The sequence below is a fragment of the Zosterops lateralis genome (assembly GCF_965231275.1).
Source record: "Zosterops lateralis genome assembly, chromosome: 9".
Classification (NCBI taxonomy): domain Eukaryota; kingdom Metazoa; phylum Chordata; class Aves; order Passeriformes; family Zosteropidae; genus Zosterops; species Zosterops lateralis.
In genome coordinates this window covers 9,662,808-9,689,134 of record NC_139769.1, presented here as the reverse complement: position 1 = coordinate 9,689,134, position 26,327 = coordinate 9,662,808, and the positions used below count along the sequence as shown (strand labels likewise).

General features: G+C 53.9%; 3 protein-coding genes across 5 annotated transcripts in view; 1 reads left to right on the top strand and 2 right to left on the bottom strand.

The window, feature by feature from the left end:
• The window catches only part of ZSWIM5 (zinc finger SWIM-type containing 5), a gene marked incomplete at its 5' end in the record, with an annotated part of 95,329 nt that extends 84,955 nt beyond the window's left edge, over window positions 1-10,374 (bottom strand). The window contains one exon of the mRNA XM_083867483.1: window positions 9,693-10,374. Coding sequence (XP_083723609.1) covers window positions 9,693-10,374 — 682 coding nt within the window. The remainder of the gene's footprint in view (window positions 1-9,692) is intronic.
• Window positions 10,375-18,708: 8,334 nt separating this feature from the next.
• On the bottom strand, window positions 18,709-21,886 carry LOC310912618 (selenoprotein Pb-like). Of its 2 annotated transcripts, none has more exons than XM_083867323.1 (5): window positions 21,855-21,886; window positions 20,905-21,120; window positions 20,596-20,808; window positions 20,334-20,469; window positions 18,709-19,709 (listed from the first exon to the last, which is right to left on the bottom strand). In XM_083867323.1, exons 2-5 carry the CDS (start codon window positions 21,105-21,107, stop codon window positions 19,464-19,466), a joined length of 798 nt encoding a protein of 265 aa, XP_083723449.1. In that variant the 5' UTR covers window positions 21,108-21,120; window positions 21,855-21,886; the 3' UTR covers window positions 18,709-19,463. The 2 variants fall into 2 exon arrangements, with proteins under 2 accessions (XP_083723449.1, XP_083723448.1); XM_083867322.1 differs by having other exon boundaries at window positions 20,905-21,184; window positions 21,850-21,874.
• Window positions 21,887-23,286: 1,400 nt separating this feature from the next.
• HPDL (4-hydroxyphenylpyruvate dioxygenase like) lies at window positions 23,287-26,094 on the top strand. Of its 2 annotated transcripts, none has more exons than XM_083867073.1 (2): window positions 23,287-23,318; window positions 24,460-26,094. In XM_083867073.1, exon 2 carries the CDS (start codon window positions 24,471-24,473, stop codon window positions 25,647-25,649), a length of 1,179 nt encoding a protein of 392 aa, XP_083723199.1. In that variant the 5' UTR covers window positions 23,287-23,318; window positions 24,460-24,470; the 3' UTR covers window positions 25,650-26,094. The 2 variants fall into 2 exon arrangements, with proteins under 2 accessions (XP_083723199.1, XP_083723198.1); XM_083867072.1 differs by having other exon boundaries at window positions 23,292-23,318; window positions 24,381-26,094.
• The last annotated feature ends 233 nt before the right edge of the window (window positions 26,095-26,327 follow it).

Genomic DNA, 26,327 nt, shown 5'->3' with positions numbered 1-26,327 from the left:
TTGGCATAAAGGAGATCTCAATCTCAATGCCCCCCACCTTGTAATTAAGCACAAAAAACGTGCAAAAGGATGGAAGGAAACTGTCTCCACTTATAAGGGAAGGACCAACCACCCCATGCTTTACTGGGGCAGGGAAAAGAGCATTGCTACTGCAAAACACCCAAATGTACATCCCATCCTGCTCAGGACCAATGCTGTGGGCACTCCTGGAAGAAGCTGATCTGCCAACATCTCCACCAACCATAAGGAAAATCAAGGAGATAAGCAACACTAGACATCCACCAGCCCAGCTAAGAGGATGAAGCATTTCTCTGGAAACAATCGGGTTCTCTAATAACAGGGCTGCAGCAGCGGCGTGAAAGGGAGGGAGGAGGAGCAGGCGGGGAGAAAGGGACTAGCTGGATATTTATCCCATCCTCATCTTTGTGTTATCAGTACCCTGGTATCAGCATTGTTCAAAATGGCTGCTTAGATGGTTGCCAGCAGCAACAACAGAATCGGTCCATCTGCTGGCATTCTCCTTAATCTATCTCAAACACTCGTCTTCTTTTTAAATGCACGCAGGGGAAAGAAGGGGAAAAAAAAGTCTGCCTTGTACAAAGAAACAGAATCCTCCTATAACAGAGCCTTTTAACTAGATTTTATGCCACCCCTGTTTCCAGGACACACAGACAAAAGTTAATTTTCCGATAAAAGAACCAGTGTAAGGTGCTTTTTTGTTATGAGATCAGAAAGCAAATGGAATTTGAATTGTCTGCAGTGGCATGTATCTGACAAAGATTAATTTAAACAGATATTGTCTCTGAAACCAAAGTCCATTGAGCGGCTTCACAGCCTATCAACCATGCGAAAGCAGCTCCTTAGCAGCACTGCTGACTCCACCACTTTCTTTAAAAATGGCTTAACCTATTTCTTGTAAGATAAAAGGTCATATATAGTTCTATTTTACAAACCCATAATAGCCAAAGCCACACCAAGCGAGGACAATCGGGAGAAAATAATAACGGGGGGGGGATTTCCTCCCCCTTCACAGACAGATGCTTGACAGTTGCTGGGTATTTTTCAAAGCACGCCGGTAGTGAGCGGCTGCAGCACCACCGAAATGTTTTGACACCCTCAGAATAGAATAAAAACCACCGGGGCCTCTGCAGGTCGCTGGTGCAGGATGAAGGAGTCCACCCCAGGGTGGAGATGCTGCAGCAGGACGGCCACCACCAATGGCAAGGGATGCTTCCTTCGCTGGGATGTAAAGCCACAAGGCTGCAGGGACGAGCACAGGGGTTCCAGCTCCTTTGGTCACTGGGCCAAGCAGGCAGGGGCAGGCAGGAGGAAAGACCCACTGTCCCCTGAGTGCTCACTCACCTCCCAGCCCCCCTCTGAACACTGGGGTCTTATTGCTCCTTTTAATCACAAGAAGCAGATCCGTGCATGCCATCAGCGGGCTGTGGGGATGGAGACAGCTGCTCAGACTTCAATGGGACACACACACGCACACACAGAGGGGGGAAAAAAGCTGCAGAAATCCAAATCCTGCAATTTCTTCCCTTTTTATTTCCAGTTTATACGGAGCACCGCAGGGAAAACGCTACCAGACAGTTTCAGAGCATTTGATATAGCAACGACCCAGCTTTGGGAAAAGAACGAAGGAGAAGCAAAATAAAAGATGACAGCCAAAAGCACTTTTAATATAGTTTCAGTACTTTCAAGAGAAAGCTTCTGTACACAGAGCAGCCAATGAACTGTTACCAAAATAAACACAACCAGCTTTAAAAAAAATTAAAAATGTCTTTCTGATGATAAAGAAAATCAAAAGAGATGAGAATTAGTGAGTGAGACAGAAAATGCATTTATTTTTCATCCTCCAGACACACTTCTTTTAATTTGGCATCCAAAGCCATTGTAGTTCATTAATGGAAATTTTATTTATCTCGGGAACCATTTGTTGCTTCGCCACTCCTTTGACAGGGCACTCATCTTCATCAAGGCAACCACACAAGGTGCAGGACAAAGTATCTCCAGCCACCCCAGCCTTTAAACACCACGCAGCACCAACAACAAGGAATGGCTGTGACTGGCGTCCCAAAGCAGTCACTCACATGCTGGTATCAGTCAAAGGACAGAGGCCAGGGCTACTGGTCAGCACCCAGAACAGGGGCACAGCCTGCCCTGACCTCACCAAGGTCCCAGACACCAAGCCTCCAGCGTTCCCACGGGGAATCCCCCGGCTGCAGCAGCTGCGGGACACGGGCACCGTCTCCAGGTGCAAGGACAGCAGCCAGGCAGATACCACGCTGCATCCTGCTGAGCAAAGCTCAATAATGATTAGCAGCCCCGGTCAAACGAGCTGGGTGGTGAAGGTGCAGGCAGCTCATTATGGGCATCAGTGACAAGCAGAGCATGGCAAGGGGGACACAGACCCCCCTGCCCCATTTTAACCTGGGGCGACAGCAGCACGACATTTGCAGACAACAAGCTGGACCAATATATCCACATGCAACCCTTCCAAACTGGCATCCCAGCAGATCTGCTTCCTAAGCACATTCATGTCTTTGTTTTTAATGAGAAAAAAAAAAAAAGAAAAGAAAAATCCCTGGCAACACGCACCTACAATGCGACAAGTAAAAGCTCAGGGTTTTATTAATTTGTGCATTACTTTAAATGCACCATTTTGCAAGGACTAACCTCAATCCTGCACAAAATCCTAAGCCGTAAGCTTGAGACAAAAAAGCAAATGCTCTTAAAACGCAGCGCTAGAAAATCCATTTTGAGAGAAATGTGGTGGTGTCGTGCACAGGTGAATCCTCAGCATTTAATAAAACACCCACCACACCAACCAAGTAGAATCTATTCATATTTAAACATCAGGATTAAAAGAAAAGAAAGAAGACTGAATTATACTTCTGGGGCATTTTATTGTAAAACCATGAAGATGCTTTCCTTCCCACATCCCCCAAAAAGGAGTTTTGAAGGACCTGTGTCTCCTCTGTGAGATGTTATCAGGACCTTTCCCAACTCCTCTTGCAAAGGCACAAAAGAACCTGGGAGTCAAGCCCATGTATCAAACCCTTGTGAATACAGGTGAAAAAATGAAATGGGGTCAGCACTTCTCTCCTGAGTGTGGAGGACATCTCCAAGGCCTTGGCAGCTCTGTGGGCAGACAAGGAGAACTCCCCAGCACCATTCCACATCCTGGCTCCAGACGCTAGATTTGTCCTATTGCACTTAGTAGCACAGCCAAGGTTTGGTGTCTTTGAGTTTCTGTTTTCATCAGAAAACAGATCAATTTCTATTGATGCTGATGCCAGAGAAAGTGAAGGCTCAGCAGAGGCAGGAACCAGTTACCCAGAGGAGTCACTTTCCTCCCCTACTCTCATCCCCAGAAGACCAGGACTATGACAATACCATGTCACAACCTGTTCAAGGCAGCATCCAACATACAGTAGGATGTACCACAAGTTCATTTTTAACACCCTCAAGATATTCCACATCTCCATCTCCTTGCAAAATAAGGTCACTGCCATCAGCCCCAGATGGAAAGACTGACAGAGAAGCACAGGTTCAACCATCACCTGAGTCCTGCTGAGCAAAGCCAGGAGGCCATCCCAGCACCCACCTGTCCAGGTGTCCTGCACTGCCCCAGCAGCAGAAACAAGCCCTGAAAAGCAAAGGCTCCTTCCCCACCATCTGACCCAGGACACTACACGAGTTCACCTCCTCAGAGAGTGTCCAGAGGAGCAAAGCCAAAGCCTCACACCCCTGGGAGAAACAGCACAACTCCACCAGCCCCTGAAGAAAATTCACTCACTTCAAGCACAAAGTAGCACCACACAGCAACAAGCCTTGGCCTCACACTGAAAATCCCCAGGCCTGGCCACCTTGAGAGTGAGTATCTTGAGGGTGCTAAAAATGAACTTGTGTTATGTCCTACTGTATGTTTGATGCTGCCTTGAGAGGGTGAAGAGGTGCTGCTCCCCCAAAAAACCACACCCAGCTCCTCACCCACATGAGCTACTCCAGCCTCAAGAGCAGCAGGGGAAAACCAACATCACTACTAAACACAAAGCTGTCCATGTTACCTAAATGCAAAACCCCTGGAAAATAAATACAAGCACAAGGTTGGCCATGCCATTCATCTGAGCTAATCCCAGAGGGGAGCAGATCTCCCACTGGGAAAGGGGAGCAGGACATAACCCCAGAACCACCAAGGACCCCATCCCCCCGTGGACCAGGTCCTCCTCCAGGATGAGCTTCCAATATAGGCTAAAGAAATATATAAGCCCACAAACTCTTCCATCTTAATACTACCAAGATTACTGTTTTAAAACTTTTTTCTTTTCAAAGAAAATTAAAAGCTGACACACCACAAGACAATTCACAGCCGAATGTGACTTTACAGAGCTATCAGATAGACAAGCTCATTTAAGTTTTCCAAAAGTCCTATCTGAGGTTTGAGGGACTAATCATAAAACATCTAACATCAAAGGGAGCGTCAAATAACAGCAAAGCACATTCCCTCACACAAAGCTTCAAAAACAAAGCAAGCAGGCACATGTGGTTTATGTTATTGCAGTTTTAGCACAGTTAAATATTTCCTAAAATATTCTCTCTAATGTGAGCAAAATTAAAATCTGCTGTCAATGACACGCAACTTGGAAGCTGAAGACTAAGCTCAATAAAGCACAGGTGAGCTGAGAACAAACTCCTGTTGCCAGCTCAAGCCAGAAACTAGGACTCATACTCTGAAAAATGTTTCAAACCTATTTAGTCTTAAAGCCAACACTAAATATTTTATTTTTCAGGTCTCTGGCCTCTAAGTTAGTATCATTTAATTAACCACCTAGTTCAAAAGACATCCCAGCCTCAGAGGATCTGTTTATACTCTTTGAAAAAGGCTCGAAAGCCAATAAATAAATCTGCTAAAAATAAAAGGTTAAAATTCCGGCTGTCATCCCAGCTCTCCCTGCACTACCAGCAAGAAATTCTGGTGGTTTTCATCATCTTCTTTTTCAGTTTCTATAATACAGTCCAGAACAGGCTCAAGAAATATCTCACCTATGAGAGAGCAGCAATAAACAGATCATAAGTTCTAATGCCTAATAACGCTTTGTTTTAATTATATATGTTAAGAAAAAGATAATTAGAAACTTAAAGAGCTTAATGTATATTCAAAATGTACAAGAGTTTCCATCATGATAGGGCTAATGAACCTCTGCCAGCTCCTTTTATGTGGTTTAAAGTATTTTAATACATAGGGTAGGATGGAGTAATCTACCCGTAAAGAAAAACAAAGTAAAAATTAATTAGCAAATTGGATACATGTTGTACAACAAGCATCCCACACAAAACCCAAAAGGATACAGAAAAATTAAACTCCCGCGGTAGCACTCAGACACCGGACACCAGGATTTAACCTGAAAAAACCTTTCACATCCCCTGGCGTTCCTTCCAAACCTGCTCCTGCCGGATACAGCTTTAAACCCAGACCCAGGAGGAGACCAATCTTTACACAAAACAAAAGCAACCACAATTCGCCCTAGAGAGCCCCATCAAAGTGTTTTCCCCAAAATAAACAGCTCTATAAAGCAACACACCACTGGATATAAATTTAGACTCTGCTCTGACCACGTCACAGGGGCAGGAAACCAAATGCTTGCCTAAAAGTGAGCATTTTTAGGGGTGAAGAAAAAAAGCAGCTTAAAACCTAAAAATAGTTTTGAAAAAAAACCCAGAAGTGGTTTCAACCACACTGGAACTCATCAGTATTTTTACCTCTGAAGCTACATTTCAACAGGCATCATTACAAACATACACCAACACAAGCTGAAAACTTAAGTGTAATAAAAAGCTTCCAAATCTGAACTTCTCCAACTAAAATGCATTTACAGGTATCAGGTCTTATTCAACCTCTGCCCAGTCAGAAGGCTGTTGAAGCAAGGTTAGAAAATCCTCTGCACCTACATGTCCAGCATAGATACCAACTAAGAAACATGGGAAGATACTCATGACTGACCTACAAAGCATCGGATAAAATATCCAGAATTAATTGCAGGTTTGAAAGAAACAGGCTCCCTCCAAGTGTTTACAAAGCCAGGGCATTTTAAAGCCCTGCTTCATTGTTATTCTAACAGCAAAAGTAAATTCTGCCTATGTACTTATGGCTGGACCGCATACCTTCCCATCGGGGCACAAAGGCTTATCTGTGGGTAAGGAGCACATACCGTGTAGGTTCCTAAGCGGCTGGTTACAATCCAAAGAACAACACAAAGCTCGATGCTTCCTCTCATAAGTAATTGTAAAGCCAATGAAAAAGGAGAATTCCCCCCTAAAATCACCCAGGACACTTGCCCACCCATCAGCATCCGAGATGACTCGAGGGCAAACCATATTATACCATACTGGGGAGCGCAGGCGAGAAACATGAATTTGTTCTGCCAGATCACAGCTTACTGTCAAAATCCAGCAAAGGTCTTTTCTCTCTCTGAAAACCCAAGAGATAATAGTGCAAAAACTTTTGTTCATAAATATTTATGCAAGTGAACTTGTTAAAAATTAACCGCTGTCGTTAAAGGTTTTGTATCCTTTAGGATTCCCGGCATGCAGTGCAGTTGCATGCTTTATATTAAGCCTGGCATTTCTGCATTCCTTTCCTGCATGCTTTTGTCATTTGTCTAAAAATTAAAAGAAAAAAAACCCACACACCACACACACACAAAGACGGGATCTGTACACATAATAATAAAGCAGTTTTTAAGAAGACAAAGATGCCTGTGTTCAACATCCAAGATCTTTCTTTGAGCAGGGGAAAAAAAAAAATCAATTTAATGACTCCAGTGAGATCAGGGTTTAAGCCTCGTTTAAGTTTTACTAAGCATGAAGGAATTATTGGTTGATAATGTGGCATATATGTTTTTTTCAGACCAGCCAGCTTTGTAAGCACGAAGGAGGCAAAGCCTGAAGCACTTTGTGCCCATGAGCACAACCCTCACCCCTCCACACCATCCTCCATTGCCAGAAGGTCATTCCTCCTGGATTCTGTCTTTCAATTTTTCAAAAGGATTTTTCCAACCACACAGAGAAAGAATTTCACATCTGTACTATCCCTATTTTTTCACAGGTCTGAGTCAGAAACACAACTGTATAAACATCTGATCTTTATTAACAGCAAATCTCAACTGTGCAAACCTCAGGTCATGGCGCCGGGAGCCGGTGGTGTCCGTTAAAGGGATCCTTAGAGGGGAACAGTAGTTTTGATTTAGTGCTGGAGAGCATCAAGGAAGCCAGGGTTGGAGTTTTATTTTTTTCCAAGACCTAATGGTTCCCAAGTTCCTATCTTAATTGCAAACACACACACGCAGTCACAAAGTGTTTGTGTCTCTGGTGGCTGGAGCTCTTCCACCTCACCTTCCAGAGGCATCCACAGGATGGATGTGGAAAGTTGGCAGAGGACATCTCAGCTTTGCCTCCTGTCTATAAACACGCAGCCCTTCACAGCCTTTTGTTTGATGTAAATTTTCCTCCTCCAACTGAGGGCTGCAAGGCACTGCTGTGACGTGGCTGCTCCTGGGACAAAAACAGAGGTGTCTGACCCCACGTCACCCACCCACAGCCATGTGAAGAGGAGCCACGCTACAGCCAAGAGCCAAACCTTCCCCCTCCCAGCTCCAAAGGCAAATTCCCATGGCGAGCATCCCGCACGCCCCTTTTGGGCTGTGAAAACAGGAGATAAATCACCCACCGACTTTGCGGCGAGCGCTTCCAGAACGTGCTGCTTCATCTAAAACGCTGACGGCTCGGAGGACAATGAGCATGAGCTCTGGTTTCAAAGCTGGGGAGACAGTTTAGACTTGTCAGGGGGGACATGAAACACCAGAGCAGGACCATCCTCTCTGTTCTCTGGCTCGCCCAGAGCAGCAGCAGGAAGTCGGGGCAGATGGAATGCTGGATACCAGCACTGGACATCACTTTGGGATGGGACCGCTCTGCTTTGTGTCCTGCAGGCACACGACCCCAGCGCTCACCCACAACCTTCACAGAATTGAATAAAGGCTCATCAAAGCTGTGTTTCAAAGACAAATAAATTTAAAAACTCATTCTAAAAGAAATTTCCTTTGTACCGAACCAGTCCTGGGTTTTGGCAACCATCACCTCTGTCTCCCAATCCCAGTCAGCCTGCTGCATCCACACCTTGGTGGGCAGGTCAGTAAAACATCACCCTCACCAAGCTATTATCTTCCCTCCCCACTAATTTTAAAGTTCCTGAAGAGCTACTCCTCTCCTTCTAAAAAAATAATTTGGTTTTGAGTTTCACAGTATTTTAAACAGAATAATTAATCATCTTAACGCAGCCCTTACAAAATATTAATTCATGGCAAAAAAAAGGCTATAATCATATCCTCAGAGAAAAACCTTTTGTGCTTCAGGAATTTTCACTGCATGTCCTCAGAGGTGGGAGGAGAATTCTTCTGCTGCCTCCTATTCTCACATCTCAAATGGAAAATGTTTTGATAATGCTCTCCTGAATGTAAACTGTACCAAATAGGATTTTTATTATTTTTTAAGCAGCTTTTTTTTCCCCAAAAGGAAGAACGGCTCTTTAAATAAACAGAGCGAACTACCCATTCCTTACAACAAAAACCACCCTCCCTTCACTCATTCACGCCATACCCTGGCACGAAATGAATTTACATTTCGCATTTGCAAAACAAATTCTCGCCTAATGTCGTTTTAATGGGAACGCGCATTTCAATCCTTTCCAATAACAACGAGGAGCGGCTTATTCTATGTAAAACACCCCAATTTGTTTCTCTTTAAATATATGCGGATTTCAGATGGGGACAGGGACTAAAAGGACGGGGGAAGAGGAACATTTCCTCTCCGGCAATCCCCCTCCACCAGCGCACACAAAAGCCACCTGCCCATGGAGAGAAAACACGATGCCATTATTCCCATCATCATTCCCACGGCCCCTTCGACACCGAACGAGCGTGAGAAGGCCGTGCACATCCGTCCCCGACAGGCGCATCCCGCCAGGTCACCGGTGGTACCCGCGGGTCCGCCCAGCCTGTCACCCCCAGCGCTCCCCCCGCCGGACGGGCCCTGCAGGGGCTGGGGGGAGGAAAGCGGGGGCTGATGCCACCCCTGAAGATGCTCCAAGCAGGGAGAGCCCCTGATGGAGAGGACAAAGAGCAGCGCTCGGAGCTGTTGGAGAGATGCATTATGATTGTCAGCCCCTCTCGCGGTGGGAAGGACGGGACCCCCGCGGGAGCGCCGGTGGGGGTGCCCTGGGGTGAGAGGTCGGGGAGGGCGGCAGGGCTGTGTGCCCTCCATACAACCCCCCGACGGGCACTCTGGGGAGGGAGGGGGCGGGGGGAGGAGGAAGGATGGTCTTTATTTTCCCCCTCGGACTGGACGGACGGCGCCCGAGCTGGGGCAGCTGCCGTGACCCCCGGGCAGACGCAGCCCCGAGGCGGGGGGAGGTGACCCTCGCCCTCCCACCTCCCCAAACCCCGAGCCAGCATCTTCCCGGAGGAGCGCACGGCAGTCCCTGCCCCCGGGGCAGGATTTTCCTGTCAAACCACAACCGCGCCAGACAAAAGGCTTAAGTGCAGGAGGGGATGAGGAGGGGATGAGGGGGGGGTGGGTGGGGGGAGCGGACACAGACGAGTCCCCGGGGGCCCCGTCCCGGCACTCACCGACTTGCAGCACGTTGTCCACCGCGCCGGTCTCCAGCAGGCGGATGCCGCGGCGGAAGGGCAGCCCCTCGCCCTGCGGCGCGGCGGGGGCGGCGGGCGGCGGCGGCCCGGCGGCGGGGCTCTCCTCTCCGGCCGCGGCGGGGGCGGCGGCGGCAGAGGGTCCCCCCGCGGCGGCGCTGGCGGGGGAGGAGGCGGCGGCGGCGCGGCCGGGCTGGAAGCTGGAGTACATGCAGATCTGCCGCTCGCTGCGGGGAAAGCTCCAGTAGACGATGCGGCGCTGGACGGGCTCGGGGATGCGCTGGAAGCGGCCCTCCACCCGCTCGAAGGCCCAGCTCCCCGCCACCCGCTTGGCCGCCGCGTCCAGCAGCGACTCGGGCTGCAGCAGGCTGCCGGTCCCGCCGCCCCCGCCGCCGCCCCCCGGGCCCGCCGCCGCCGCCGCCGCCGGCCCCGCCGCCCCCGCCGGCCCCGCCGCCGCCGCGGGGCAGCAGCCGGGCAGCGCCGGAGGGGCCCCGCTGGCCCCCGCGCCCGGCCCCGCCGAGCCGGCCCCCGCCGCGCCGGGACGGGGGTGCACGGCCCCGGGGCCCCCCGCCGGGCAGGCCCGCGAGCACAAGCGCTTGGGGCCCGGGGCGCCGGCGGGCAGCGGCGGGCGGAGCAGCTCCTCTCCCTCTCCTCCCTCCGCCATGGCTGCGACCGACTGAGCCGGGCGAGGGGAGGAGAGACGCCGAGCAGGAGGAGGAGGAGAGGGCGGGGACCGGGGGGGGTGGTCCCGCCGGCCGAAGCCGGCCCCGCCGGGGCGGGACGCTCCGCAGCCCCCCGCCCGCCCCCGCCGGCCGTCGGGGCTCCGCTGCCTGTGCCCCCTGCCCGGCCGCCGCCGTGGGGAGGGCACGGCCCCGGGCACCGCTGTCCTGCCGGCCGTGTCCCCAGGCAGGAGGGGGACGCGCAAGGAGCCCTGTGTCCCCCATGCCCGGAGAGGAAAGACCCGCGGGTCCCCACGGCGCTGTGGGCGAGGGGCTGGCGAGGCATCCGAGCGCCGGGAGCCTCCGCCGAGCCAGCGGGACAAAGCGCCGGAGGGGGGCACCGCTCCCCGGGGTGTCGGCGGGCTCGGCACTTCTCCTGCTGCGTGCCCAGTGTGACCCACAAATCATCACCCAGCCTCACCCGTAATTCACCTACGGCTTTACATCGAGTAGCAGAGGAGACAGCAGTGCCCTGCCCTTCCGTGGGCGTCAGGGTTTGCTTTTTCTTTTAAAACCCTGTAGTGAAGATGCTCGTCCCAAGTATCATAGCAGGGTCCTCGGGTACAGGAACCGCCAGGTCCTTTATTAGTACACACGGCCTTTGGGGGAGGAGATGAAAACCACAGGTGCTGCTGGCTTCCAGGAGCTCTCTTGTGCTCTCAGGTGGGATTATATTAAAGGGACATATGAATATATTCAGCACATACTGCCTGACTTGACACCCCGAAATCCAGGGAGCTGACTCCTCACCAGCCTCTGCTTTCAGCCGAGAGTGATGGCAGCACCCCTGGGACCAGCACAGCTGATGGGGGAGGGCTGCAGCAACTGAAGTCCACTTCTCTGGGCCTCTGCACCCTCCATCTCTTTGCTGCTGTGTCCAGCAGGACGCCATTCCAAGATTTTCCCCAGAAATACATTCCTGTTTTTGTGTCCTGTCTAAATTTAAGTGACAAACCTCTGAGGAAGGAGCAGAGCTCACAGGTCTCCGAGTTCAGTTTTCTTGCTATTATTCTCAGTGCTTTGAAAATCCAAGACCGATTCCTTCCTATCTGCAGTTCAGTCACATCTAAACCATTACCGGTTACTCCCTTGTTGCAGCGATCTCCTATTTATTCTTACTGACAGAGCAAGAGTACATTTCCTGGAATAACAGGGCGATGCAATTAGGGAACAGGAAATAATTATGCGCCTTTGCTCTGCCATGAGAGCATACCTCCAAGCCCAAGGTCTCTTCCGCAGGACACAGAGGGAAAGAATCAGGTCTCAGGCAGGTGGTGAGAGCAGGCAGAGCTACTGCAATGAGAGATCTCCATTTTAGAGAGTAAGCCACAAGCTAATCGATGAAGGTCAGGAAGAGGTTTTCCTTGAAAGCTGAGGTGTTCCTTGCTGCCGTTGGTCTTGTTCAAAGTAATGAGTGCTAGCAGTGGCAGGGACTGGCCTGGGGCAGCAGCTGCAGCAGATTTGTTTGCGCACAGATTTTCCCCAGGAATCACGTCCTCATTTCTTTAACCCTGAAGGCCATTTTGCTCTCTGTAAGGGTTTGTTGCAACAGGAAGCACTTGCCACAGGAGCACGGCATTTTGCCCATCACTTCTGCTTGCTGTTGTGGTGACAGGTCCTGGGGCGACAAAGAAGGGCTTCGTCCACCTCTGCCTCTCCCTGGCTGCACAGAGGGATCTCACAGGGCAGTGAGACAACTCACAGGGCCATCCCAAAACACCCTCCTGGCCCAAGGTGGAGCACACCTTCTTGGCAGAGAGCAGTCCAGCAATCTCAAGCTTTTCCAGTGATGGAAGCTGTGGTCTCTGGTGTCACAGAATTTCTCCTGGCACCCGTGTCTCCCTGCAGCTGCCAGGGCTGCTCAGGCAGGGGGTGAGGCTGCATGAGAGCTGGGACACAGCACCCCAGCTTGTCTGGTCCCTCTGTCACCAGTCACTGCAGAGCTCACCTAGTGACAACCTTGAGTGTCCTTACTTACGTTGTCCCCAGACAGTGCCAATAAAGAGGATTTTAGACTTCAGACCAAGCGGGGATGTTATTCATTGCCAATGAGCTGACTTTTCGTTGCATAAAACATATAATCCAGACTCAAATCAAGGCAAGGTTGGTGCAGTGGCTGGCCAGCCTGTCTCTGGGGGGTTAGCATGTTATTTCAAAGACAAACCGATCTATTTTTCCTCTCTCTCTTCATTCTGAATATTTGTTGCTCCCCATTCTTCCCCATCTTTCCCTGTGCCTTTCATCACTGCCTTGAATTTTGCAAGGGGGAGAGCTCTCCTCCTCCCAGGGAACGTGGACAGACCTCCCTGGGGAAGGATGCAAAATGTCAGCCTCTGCCCAGCCCCTGATTCTGCTCATTCAGAGCCTGGAACCAGGTACATCAATAATTCACTGCACGTTTTCCTGAGCCCAGCCATTTGCTGAGCCACTACCACTGGCAATCCTGGTTCCCCTCCTGTTTTCAAGACTGTTTTGTCAGGGTCTGCCTGTGCTGCAAGCCACCAACTCCAGCCCTTCTGGCCTGATCACTGGTGTTACCCACCAAGTGCTGATTTCTCCTGCTGGCTCCAGGAGTATTTTATTTTGAATCCCTGGCTAGAAAATTGACTGACCAAAGGGGCTGGAGCCCCGGCCCTCCAGACCACAGTCAGGCAGCAATGCAATGCAATATCCTCAGAAAATCTTTGGGTGCCAGCTCAATCAGAAGTCCAGCTTTAAGGTGCAGGTGCTGTGGAGTAAGAAAACTGCTTTCATCTTCCTAGAAACTAAATTAAAGGACAATAAAAAGGAGAAAGGACAAGGGTGCTGATGAGATGCCTCTGTGGGTTCTGAGCACCTGTGCTTTGTTTTATGGCAGTCAAGGTAAGTGATGGCTGGTGCCACATCTCAACCCAAGGGGATGTCACCTCCTTCGCTGCTCCTACCTGCACACCTTCATGTAACTGCTCTCCTCTCTCCCCACCATGCCCAAACCCCATCCTCAGCAGAAAGACTGCCTTTCTCTGGGCATCTTCCCCTCTCTTGGATGCTCCCATGCTGCTTTGACTCCCAACAGTCAGTGCTGTGCCCAGTAACACAAGTGACACTGCCTGAGCCTTCAGCGATGACAGCAGAGCTTTGCAAGGCCCGGGGAGCACCAGGGAAGTCCTGTGGTGACAGATGAAGATATACAAGGGCAGAAGAAGCTTTATGCCCAATTAATGATGGGAAAGGAACAGGATAGTAGAGTGCAGGCAGACACCAAGCTCCTGCCCCAGCCATCCAGAGGATTTGCTGCTGCAAAGCAGCCAAAGACAGGCTTATCAGCAGCAAAGCTCCTTGCTACAGCCTCCATTATACAGTACTCATTGGAAGTGTGGCTGTTTCTGCCTTTCCTATGTTGCTGATGCTCTTCAGAACAGAGACAGGAGGGAAAGGACACAGGGAGTAACTATAGTTCCCCTGCCTTAATGCATTTGGGAGCAGAGGAATCTATTGGCCAGGATAGTTATTCCTTAGCACCCCCATAGATCCAATGTCCAGGAAGAGACAGAGGGCATTGTCTTATGAAATATTTGGCCTTGCAAGCAAGAGGAGGGACACCTTGATTTTGGTTGCCCATGGAGTTCAGCACCATTTTTAGATTTTCCAGTGCACAGTAAGGTCTCCAACAAAGCATAGACTGGAGTTGGAGTTTTTGCTGTCAAACTGTTCAAATCCCCTGTGGATTCTCCACTGATTCATTAGCGCTGAGTTATTGCTGTGCTCCTCTTCCAGCAGGGACTCTAATAAAGTGGCTTTTTGCTAGCCAGCCAGTTATTTTATGAAACTTTCCAGAACTGACAAGCTCAAAGACCTCCTTCAGGTGTGACTGCAATTGTCTGTGTACTCAAAAGAGAAATACAAGGACTGAAAGTACCGTTTCCCCTCTCCAAGCACAGGCTGAATTCCAAGATCAGGTGTGGGGTGGCTGTTCTCACCCTCATGTCAATCCAGGAACAGCTCTACTTGCCTGTATGTCCCTGTGGTTGCTCAGGCTGGGATGATGCAGACCCAGACACCCCCTTGTACCCAGATAGAGACTTCTGGCTGTCAGAAGCTGTTGTTCCCCCTTTTCCCCACACATGATATTACACCTCTGGCTTGCCAGGGCTGCCTTCCCCCAGCCCCTTTAAGATTAGCAAAATGCTGAGGCTCAGTCTTGCCATGGAGGTTTCAGCACCCTTCCAGCAAACACATTTGCTGTGCAGACAGCAATTAAGCACAGAGGAGCAGCTGGGCAAAGACCCTTGGCTTCCAGGAGGAACAGCCACCTCTCCAGCATGGAGTCTAAAAGCACAGAGTGCTCCAGAAAGTTACTCAGTCCTGCACTGGAGGGATGTCCATCCCAGCCAGGCTGGCTGTCTCGGGGCTGAGCTCAGCAGAAAACAACCCTCTTGGGCCACCACCTCCCCCTTTCAGACACTGAAGTTCCTTCCCCTTAATTAGGGATGCTAAAATAAACAGGGAATCATTTTTTCAGGCTACAAGAGTATGAATAAATTATAGCAAAGCAAAGGGTAAACAATGCTTCTGTTATGGTATGGGGTATAGTGGTATATATATGTGGTGTGCATGTGTATATATATATATATATATATATATATGGTATAGTATGGGGTCTGCCCGAGCTTTGGAACACGAGTGGATCACAGGGTCCAGCTGGATGAGAAGTTGGAGTCAGGCATTTTGGCAGCTCTACCAAGCTGTGGTTCCTCAGGTGCCATGAAGGCCATCACTGTCCCATCTGCCATCATGCCAGGCTGCTCTCAGCAGTGGGATTTGGGAACCCAGTGTCACACCCAACCTGTTTCCAGGACAGGTATGTGGAGAGACACACAGCAAATCACCCCTCACACAGCAGAAAAGGATCATCTTGCTGTCTGCTTTCCTGGCAGGAGGGCAGGAAGGGAGCCTGAATCTCAGCAAAGCTCCTACAAACACAAGAACCAGGGCAAGATCCAGTCTCAGCCCTGGGCACCTGCCCTGTGCTACAAATCCACACATGAGTTGGGCTGGTGAGATGTGTCTCTCCCAGAGTGTGGGTTGAGCTTTTTCTGCTCACACTGGCCTCTTTCAACCCCCTGATCTAAGCTGTAAATAACAGAAGCAGACTGTGCTGGGTGGACAAAGAGAGGAGGTGAAGCCGCAGAAAGCTGTGCAGGGGTGAGAGCCTTGGTATCCAATGGGGCTGGGGCTCCAGCTCTGCCTCCCCCAAATCACTCTGGACCCACCAGGAGGGAGGGAAAGAGCTGGGATCATCAAAAGGCCATGGAGTGGCTTGAAGGCCTTTGGAGGAAGGAGAGAGGTTACAGGAGGAAACAACAGGAGAGGCAAACCTGTTGTATGTAGCTTTGCTCAGAAGTCAGAGAGGCACCTCCACCCTCTGTCCCTGGGGACTGCTTTGGGATGACTCTGCTCTCCCTCTGGCAGCAACAGAAGATGGGGCATGCCAAGCAACTGGGCTTTGAAAACTCAGGGTTTGGACTCTGTCCTCCTGCCCAGCCTGGTGCCACAGTTGATCATGAAGAGAGAGATGGGAATGAACGTGGCCAAAATCTGACTCACTTCTGCAGCCCCTGCATCACTTCCATCCACCCCCCTATAGTGGTGACCATACAGGGACCACAAGTCACTCCTGCTGGCTCATCCCTGCTGCTCTTTCTCTGCTCTGTCCCATCCTGGGCAGCACTACATCAAGATGAATCTGGGCCTCTTCACCAGCGTCATCAGCAAGTTGGCCAAAGCCGCGGATGATTTCTGAAGGCCTCATTCCCCAGCTCCTAACCCACAGTGGAGATAAACAGGCTGCCATCCCCAGGCAGCAGCAGCCACCCTGACCCCATAGAAGCCAGAGGGGCCTGGCTGGGCTGGACTTGGGGGACAGAAATGCAGCCGCCTGCATTTATTTTGCCTAACAACAGTGATCCCTCTGTATATTTTCATTCTGTTTTCCTAGGCTCAGCTGCCTCCTCAATGAAATGTTTCCAAAGCAGCCTGGCTTGGCAGCACGCCAACCCCGGCTGCCAGATGAATGGGCGGAGGAGGAGGGACCCATTCCTCTTCTTGACACAGCATCGCTGCACAAGAGGCCTCTGTTGACATTAGGACTGGCTGTTCCTCCTTTCCCGAGAGGATCTGCCTGGCCCTCGGCAGGAGCAGCACACAGGGCCAAGGCTTCATGTGATGTGAAGCTGACATCTGTCCTCCTCCAGGGCGATGGCACAGACACGGGTACCAGGGTACCATGGTGCACCCTCCTCCAGGGTGGTGGCACAGCCACAGATAACAGGGTACCAAGGAACAGCACTGCTGGAACCTGAAGTCAGCCCTTGTTTCTGGCCCTTGACCCAGAGCTGAGCCAGCCCCCCAACAGGTGAGGATTCCTCGGAGCTCTCTGACTCTACTTACACCATCACTCTCTGAGACATTGGTGATGCAGAGAGCCCGTTTCCTCCCCCAAAACACCTCTCCACCCCACCCAGAGCAAAGCTCTTCCTCAGCATTGCAGGAGTACAGACACTGACACGGGATTTGCAGAGCTCCAGATTTCTGGCATCTTTCAGAGTGAATCCTGTCACAGGGGCCCCAAGTGTGGCATCCCAAACCCTTCATGTCTTTGGACAATAATATATGGAATAGAGTCAGTTTCATTCTAAAGCCTTGCCCCTACTCAGTCATGTAGGATTTCACCCAAACAATGCCACAGCTCTTTCACACACCTCAGTGTCTCTACCCAAAGCAAAATGCCCACCCAAGCTTTCAGGGACAGAAATTTGTCTGCTGGGAGGTAACCAAATGGTAGTTGTTGCACTGGATTACACACCCAGAACCATATGGGAACCCTCTCTCTACCATGGCTAATTGCACCACTGGTCATCAGTGAGGGAATGCAAATCCATGTATGCCCAACTCATCACCCGTCACCTCCTTGGCAGGGACACCATTAGGAGCTGTACAAGGAAAGGATGTGGAATTTAATACAAGTGCTGATAATGCATCAGAAGGCAAAAGAAAGAGACAAAAGTCATCGCCATCCTTCCAATCTGCACCTCTTCCCCTGACTGGCTCCTCTGGCATCTTCTGCTGGTGGCCAGCACCCAGCTGAGGCAAGGCAAGGACCAGGGGCTGGATAAGAGCAGCACCCAGCAGCACGCCACAGGAACACAGTCTGCTCCTACCAGCTGTGGCAGGGAGACCATTCTGCCTGGATCTGCTGGAAAAGAGGCCAACCATGCATTGATAAGATGAATTAGTTGTCTCAACAGCACCAGCAAAATGAGCGAGAGGAGCCGAGCCCGTGAGGCCCGGCCTGCTTTGTTTCAATTACAGCAGCTGCCAGAAGAAAAAGATAACCTCAATATTGATGGCAGGAGCCGCAGACAGAGGTGCCCTTGCAGGCTACTGGGAGCAGGTAGAGGAGGAAGGGGGAGGAGGGATGGAGGAGGGGGAGCAGGGTCTCAGTCAGCACCCCGTGGGAGAGCCTGGCTGGTGAGACAGACACATCTGATCCCATTGCTCTCATCCCTGTGAAAAACAGCTCCTTTTCACCCTGGTTCTTGTCCCAGTCACTGTGCAGAGCATCCTCCAGCAGAAACAGGGTGCAAAAATCCAGCATCAGGACACAGCATCATGAAAATACTGAGCAGAAAAACATCTCTTTGCTCCCCACTCAGGCTGCGGGGCCTGGAGAGGTGTTGAGTAGGGCTGTGTGGGATGATGGATGGAGCTGGAGTAAAGGGCAGAGACAGGCCTGGGGCATCCCAAGGTGCAGGAAGGCATGACTGCCTGCCAGGGGCACAGCACCCACCTGCCTGAGGGCTGGGGAGCCCCACGATGTGCCTGCAGTGGGGACTGGTCTGGGCACTGGGGACAAGATGCCCACGGTGACTTTGGACTGCAGGTGGGAACCAGCAGCAGCTTGGGGCAGGCACCACAACATCACACCTATAAGCCAGGTATGGAGGTGCTGAGCCAAATATCCTCCAAACAGTGCAGTGTTAATGTCCTGGGCTCCCATCCTGGATAGCAGCCAGAAGATAGGAAGAGTTGGGGTCTTCTCTTGAAGACGACTTCTCTTCAGTCTTCAACCCCTTTACCTCCGACTCCCACCCAGGGGATGTAAATCATCCCCAGCTGCTGCACCATGGGGTCTATATCCAGCCCTGTGTCCCTCCCTGTGCCCAGAGCACAGACCGGCACTGAGCAAGACCCCCCCTCCCGAGCCCACCAAAGGCCAGACCGAGCAGTGGTCACTTCACAGAGGTTTTATTCATACTCCGGATATCCACGCTGCCCTCCCACCTCGCTTACCCACAGGAAAGACCTCAGGATCCTCACCCCGTCCTCCTCGGGCTGTGCCCATTGGATACAGCCCCTGGGTCTCCAAGAGGGGACAAGGCCACCATCTTGCGGCCACCCACCACCACTGCACATACCCGTGTGCACGGTCTGTGGGGTGCCCAGGGTGTAACAGCTATGGGGGTACAGGGTTTGGACTGTGGGGAGCTGCCACCGCCCCTCGTGCCCTCAGTCCCCTGGAACCGTGTCCTGCGGGGCACATGCTGTTCCCTCCCCTCGCTCCCTGGCCAGGAAACCCAGGGATTCCAGCACGCCCACGAGTGTCTGGAGGGGCAGAGAATGCCAGCAGTGCTGCTCCCATCCCAGCTCTGGCCCTTCCACCCCTGCCCTCCTGCTCTGTGCAGTGTCAGCCAGCAGTGACCAGGGCCCTCCTGGTTTGCACAGCGGGCTTCATTGAGCACAGAAAGGCAGGCAGTGGCAGATTTGAGCTCAGAATTGAGCCCTGGGGCTGAAAATGCAGCACTGAGCAGGATCCAAGGGGAATTTCCATCCCTATCACAGTGTAGGAGTGCAACCCACATGGGGTTTGCTGGAGGGAGTTGTTAAACCAGCGCTGCTGGTGACCAGCAACACAAAGCAAGTCCTTCTGTGCCCCTGTGAAGTGAGTTGGGGTCATCTGCACACTACTGGGTTCTACAAGGCTGCCCAGCCTGGTTTAATGCTCATCCCTTTCCTTCTGCTTCTTCCCCTTGTGATGGAGCTGGGCATGGTCTCCATGGTGGTGGTGAGCATGAGTAGCATGTTTGTGGTCCTCTCTTGGGTTTGTGTCTCTCTCGTTGCTGACCTCGTGATGGTGGTGAGGATGGAGGGGCTTGTGCTGGTGGATGGGGGTCTCTGACTCCATCCCCTCGTGTTCAGGAGGTGGGCTCGGGGTTGCAGAGCCCTCTGTGGTACTGTTAGCCTGAGGAAAGTAACACAGGGACTGGTGTGGTATGGGAGTGCCCACAGAGCCCTGCAGAAGGCCTGGGAGCACAGCTGTGGGCTGGGAAGAAGGCAGACCTGCATTCATCATACAGAAAACTGTGGGTCAGAGCAAATGCTCTCCAGCCCTGACCCAGGGAGGACAAGAGAGGCTGGAGCACATAGGGCACAAGCCTCTACAATTGCATCCCTTGGCTCAAGCTGTCTGTGGTCCAGAAACAGGAATTTGCATTTAGTATTTCTGGATGTATTTTTCTCCTAGGAAGTGACTAATCGCCTGCCAAGCTCAGAGTTACACCCTTTTCTTTGCTCTGAGCTTGCCACCTCTGCATCCACTGCCTGCCCTTTCTAATATCTGAACAATCCTGGTTACCATTCCCAGACACGGGATATGACCCCTTTAGTCAATCCCTTTTCGACCAGAAAGCTCTGACCTATTTAAGTGCCCTTATTCCACACCTTTCATCACCTTCCCTCTCAAACACATCTGAGGGCAGCTGCCAGCATAGAGCCCATCCCCAACACGGAGATAAGATTGTTTTTGCTGATGTGCAGTGCCAGAGGACAGAAGGGATCCCGGCTCCAGGGAGCATTCCACTCTTACCTCCTGGGTAGTGTTGTGGTAGAAGGAGCAGTTGCCACAGAAGTCCTTGATGTGGCTGGAGCGGATGGCTGCCTCCACATAAGGGAAGTGGAGGAAGCTGAAGGGCAGCTGGATGTGGAAAGCCAGGCGGCCACACCTGAGGGGAGAATCACGGCCAGGCTCAAGAGGGGGGTCTGGAATCCCCCCCGCCCAGCCATGAGGGGAGATTTTGGAAGCCCATCAAACTCCCAGAAAAGCCTCGGGCGAGTCGGGGGACACTCACCGGTCATAGACAAGGAAGTCGTCCTTGTCCCCCCCCAGGACCTGCCAGACGTCGGGGTCCCCGTGCTCGGGCTGCAGGACGGGCACGCCGGGCGGGGCCTGCCGGCGCAGCTCCGGGAGCATGGCGCGGGACAGCGGCGCCTTCTCGTTGACGATCATGAAGCGGACGTGGGCCGTGCCCTGCCGGGCCAGCCGCTCCCGCAGGCCCCCGAGGCTGCGGGAAGGAGCCGCTGGAGAGGCTGCCGGGCCTGGGGCTGCCGCTCGGCCCTGAGGCGGCGGGGATTGCTCTGAGGAGGGGAGCGGGCCTCACCTGTGGGCCTGCCTCAGGCAGAACTGTCAGCTGGCCTTCAGCAGCGCCACCACCGTCACCTGCCCTGCCGCCCCCTCCATGGGGCTGGAGCCATTGATGGTCCACGCCGGGGCCTCCTGGCAGATGCGGCTGCTGTTGGCCGCCTCCTCGGAGGCCGCGGCCAGCCCCAGCCAGGCGGCCAGGGCCAGCACCAGCAGCGCCATCCTGGGCCCGGGCCTGGCAGGGGACACGGGGGGTTACCCTGCTCACAGATCCACCAATCCAATCCCAAAATTGCACCCTTGCACCGTGTTCCAGGGCACCGACAAGGACTGTGAGCAGTGCTGGCCTGATCCGGGCACTGGGAGCCAGGACCCCCATCCCAGGGGGCAAGGAAGGGGGATGAGGGGGAACTGGAGCACCCAGCTCCTTGACACTGTCTTTGTGGGCACCCAGTGCCACAGCATCCTGTTCTCCCCTGGCAGTGAACACCCACTCCATACCTCAAGAGATGAAGGTGCTCCTCCTCCCATGGGCCTTCTCCACTTCTCTGATCCCACAAAACAAACCCAGCCTCAGAGAGGTCTGTCTTTGCCCCAGAAGGGAGCAGGGATCCAGCCCTCATCATTCCAGTTGCCAGTGAGCAGTCACTGGGACAGAGATAGTTTCACCTTCAGGTCACCTTGAGAGTCCTTGATGCCCCACAAAGTGCATTGAGGGGGTACACAGAGCCTTTAAAGCCCTCGAGTCCCAACATCTGCCTGAAGCCCCGTCCCCCAACAGCTGCCTAACCCTGCCCACCCCGGGATATTCCCCATCCCTCTAATATCCAGCACGATTAACGGGCAAGGGGGAGGATATGGGCCTGGGGAGGATGATCCGGGGAGGGAACAGAGAGATGCAGGACCGGGTCAGGGTGGATGTGCCCCATTCCCCAGCCCTCTCCCCACGACAAGCCCTCAATACCGCACTTCTCCTCGCTGCCGTCCTCCCTCGCTCTGTGCCCCAGCAGCTTTCAGCAACTTCCAGCTGGCCCTGGTCCCCCTTTTATCTCCTGTCCTCTCTCCCCGCCCAGAAGGGAGGAGAAGAGCCTGGCTGGAGCGGGGACTGCACTCCGGCCACCACCGCCTGCCTGGAGGGGACAGCGACAAGGCAGGCACTGTCCCGTCGGTGCCATGTGGCCCCGGGGTGCTGCTGCCACAGCCAGAGCAAAGCGGTGCCTGGTGCCGGGCTGGCGGCAGAAGGGGACAGGCTGTGCTGCAGGGAGGAGATGGACAGAGCCGCCCCAAACCCCCCAGGCACGGCAGGGCTGGGGGCATTGCCAAGAGCAAGGCTTGCACTGAAGGGTCGCAGGACTGTCGGGTGACCTCGACCAGTGCCAGCCCCGCACAAGGTCCCACAGGAGCCCCCAGTGCAGTCTCTGCTACGCTGCAGCCAAAAAGATGGGGCCTCCCTCACACACTGGGGTGCTGGAGCTGCCTGCCCAAAAGCCAAGCGGTTCTGTTGTGCCCATGGCAGTTCTCAGGCCCAGCTTGGCCCCACAGCAGCTCCCCAGTGTCTAGTTCCATGCCTCCTGTGGTGGTGGTGGTGTTTCCTTGGGAAATCACACTGGATTCCACCCCCCAGCCAAACAAGAGGAGCTCACCACTCTGGCAGCACAAGGACATCTCTGCAAATATTTGAGCAGTTTATTGTACCTGGGATCTGTACAAAAACATGATAAGGCAGGGAAGGGCAGCAGCCACAGTCACAGCGGGGGCAGAACATGATCCCAGACACACATAGAGGGGGGATTCGTCTGACAACAGCAGGGGGAGAGGGGATCGCTGCTGGGGGGCTGGAGGGGCCCAGAGGTGTCTGCAAGGATGTGGGGCCGTGGGTTGGATGGGTGAGCAGTCCAGGACTGACTGACACGGGACTTTTGGCAGAGCTGTCACCCCCAGCCGCACGCTGCTCCCGGCACGTCCCCACCGGGTACCCCGGATACCGTGAGGTGCCCAGCACTGAGCAGGGACACATTTCCCGACTCGGGAAACGCATTTCCCACGACTCAGGCTGGCAGGGCATGACCCTGCACAGACACGAGCTGTGTCCCAGCCAGCGCCTGGCAGGCTCTTCCCTTTTCCCTTGGCTCAACCCGAGCCGCGGCGCCTGCGGTTCTGAGCCTGGGCAGCTTTTCGTCCCGCAAACACAGCCCGGCACCGCCGGGCTCGGTACGAACAGCGGCAGCCGCATTGGGCAGCGCATTCCCCGTGTGCCGGGCCGGTCTCTGCCCGGGGCGATGCTCCCGGGGCCGCCCGCAGAGCCCGGGCAGTGCCGGCGCCGTGCCCGGCCCGCCGTGCCTGCTGCATACCGGGGAGGAGCCAGCTGAGCCGCCCCGCCCCGGCCCTGCCCGGCCTGCCCTGCCCTTCCCTTCGCCCGCAGCCTTGACCCCGGTGAGCCGCAGCCGGGGGCGAGCGGGGCCCGCGGGCACGGGGGTGGCGGGGCGGGCGGGGGAGCGGGGCCGGCGGGAGCGGGCGGGGACGGGCCGGGGCCGCGGGGGGGACGGAGCGGGAGGGAAGGAGCGCCGGCTCCTGCCCATGTGCTCTGCGGGGCCCCACGCGGTCCGTGCGCCCTGGGCTGATGGGAGGGAGCAGGGAGAGCTCGGTGCACACAGCCCCTTCAAGCGGGCGGGTGAAAGGGACTGTTTCAGCGGGCCTGTGGCCCCCATTGCACTGCACCTCTGTAGGGTCTGGCCAGGGCAGTTCATGCATGCCATGGGGTCAGGAAACTTCAGTGGGTGCTCTGCAGGGGTGATGCTGATTGGGGTTTTGGGCAGATGTTTTTTCCCCCTTGAGCAGCACAGATATTTGGATGGGTGGGGAGGAAGGTCACTTTCCCGAAGTGTCCCTCCTGTGTGTCCCCTAGGGCAAGGTCATTATTCTGAGACTGTTGCAGAGAGCATGGTGGCTCCATGCTGTCCTTGTTGGAGAAGGGAAGGGCACATCAGCCTGTCATGACCCCACTGCTCCCCTCCATTCGTGGAACACACCTGACAGGTGCTGGGGCAGCACAGGAGTGTTTTAGCTGTAACCAGTGTGTTGCTTCATGTTTACCAGTCCAACCTCCATGTTCCTGGTACAGAACATTCCCACCACAACCCTTGTCCCCATAATCTTGCTTACACGTGCAGCACACCTCCTCCACTGGGAATCCCTGCAGGACTCCCAAAGGGCAGATGGCCCCAGAGGGGACCCGCAGGGCTGTATCCAGGGCTCAGGGCTTTCCTGCTCTGGGAGCTCAAGCCTGGGGCAGGGCAGCAGAGTGGAGGGATGGCAGGGAGGCTCAGTGTCCTTGGGCAGCTCTTTGTAGCTGGTCCCAAAGGTGGGTATCCTTTCACAGTGCAAACTGGCTCCTCAGACCCATTTATTTAAAATACACACATTTATTTACTTATTTAAAATACATCACAAAATATGTGAATTTACACACATTTGCATCTGTGCTTGCAAACACAGGTGGGTTCTGTGCAAGGTGGGGGGAATGGCTTTTCCCCAGGGCCAGCAGCCCCTCTGATCCCCTGCATCCTCCCCGCAGCCTGCCCAGCCATGGCAGCCTCGCTGAGCCGCCCCTGCTTCATCTCCCTCCACCTGCCCTACAGGCGGGGCTGGGCCCAGCACCTGGCCAACACCTTCCGCTTCCAGCCAGTGGCCGTGCGGGAGACGCCGCGTGTCCGGCAGCTGGCCTTGCGACAGCAATCTGCCATCTTCCTCGTCAACGAGCGCCTGGCGCCTGCCAGCACCTCATCCTGTGATTTCCTCTATGACATTGATCCCCAGCCCACCTTGGGCACAGCCTCCAATGTCTGCTTCGAGGTGGATGATGTGCCAGGGTTGTGCAGGCGGCTGCAGAGCCAGGGGTGCTCCTTGCTGGTGCCCCCCACTGAGCTGAGCGATGACGGTGGTTCTGTCACCTACGGGGTGGTGAGCTCTGTCGTGGGCAACATCAGCCACACCCTTTTGGACAGATCCTCTTACCGAGGACCCTTCCTGCCTGGCTTCCAGCCCATCCAAGGAGCTCCCTCAGCCACAGGGGATGAGATCAAGATCACTCACTTTGACCACATCACATATGTCTGTCCCCGGGGCGGGGCCCGGGCGGCTCTGGACTGGTACCAGCGCTGCTTCGGCTTCCACCGCTTCCTGCTGAACCCCCAGGAGAGGCCAGCTGAGGGGTATGTGCTGGGGGGGCAGGGGGTGGGCATGCTGCTCCTCGCACTGCAGAGCGCCCAGGAGACCCCAGCACACGGCTGCAAGCTGGTCTTTGCTGAGTCCCTCTCCCAGAATGGCAGCAACCAGGTCGACACATTCCTGGAGCAGCACGGCGGGGCTGGGATCCAGCACGTTGGCCTCTGCACCACTGACATCGTCAGCACAACCAGGGCTCTGCAGCAGCAGGGGGTACGGTTCTTCACACCCCCTGCCACGTATTACAGCCAAGGGGGCAAAGCAGAGGAGATCCGAGGAGTGGGGCAGGATCCCCACATGCTGGCAGAGCTTGGTATCCTCCTGGACACCAAAGTGCCTGGGGACAAGGACCAGTCAGGCACTGATGCCACAGAGGGCCCCTCTCAGGAATATTTGATGCAGATCTTCACCCATCCCATCTTCTCTGAGGAGACCTTCTTCCTGGAGCTCATTGACCGTCGGGGAGCACCGGGCTTTGGGGAAGGCAATATCCGGGCACTGTGGAAAGCTGTGCAGGTCTACATGGATCAGCAGCAGTAATGCAACACTCCTCCCTCAGCTCTCCATCTTCTCCAGTCCAACCCTGGGGCAAGGACCATAGAGATCCCATCCCTGGCATGGCCCAGCTGGGGCAGGGACCAAGGGATGGCTCCAGATCAATCCAGAGCCAGCTCAGCGTGGGAGCAAGATGCTCAGGGCTGAATCCAGCGTGGGTCTGAGCATGGCCCAGGATGGGTGGGATTTCTCCCCTGCCCTGGGTTCCCAGTGATTTGTTGACCACATGTAAAGAACTTTCTGCCTTAATTTAATCTTAATTTATTAAGACTTGAGCCTGCAGCATGGCCAAGAGTGTGCTGGCACAGAAACACCCCCAGACGTGGAGAAATGAGGGGCTGCCTGAGGGGAGTGGATAATCTGGAGGCCGTGGATATGGCCACTTACTGGCAGCTACCACCCTCAGCATGACCAGCCCTGGGGGGCGAGTGGTGGCCTCTTGCTCCTCTCAATTAAATTAACTTACAAGCACTGCTTTGGGTTTTTAATCCTCCTATTTAAGATGTACTGAGTGCCAGGTGAGGATGAAATGGCCGTTTCCGTCACTCAAAGGGGGGTGTCCCTAAAATTGAGATCTGGAAGTACTGGAATAGTCTCCCTGGGGAAGTGGTGGAGTCACCATCCCTGGACAGGTTTATAAAAAGACTGGATGTGGCACTCAAT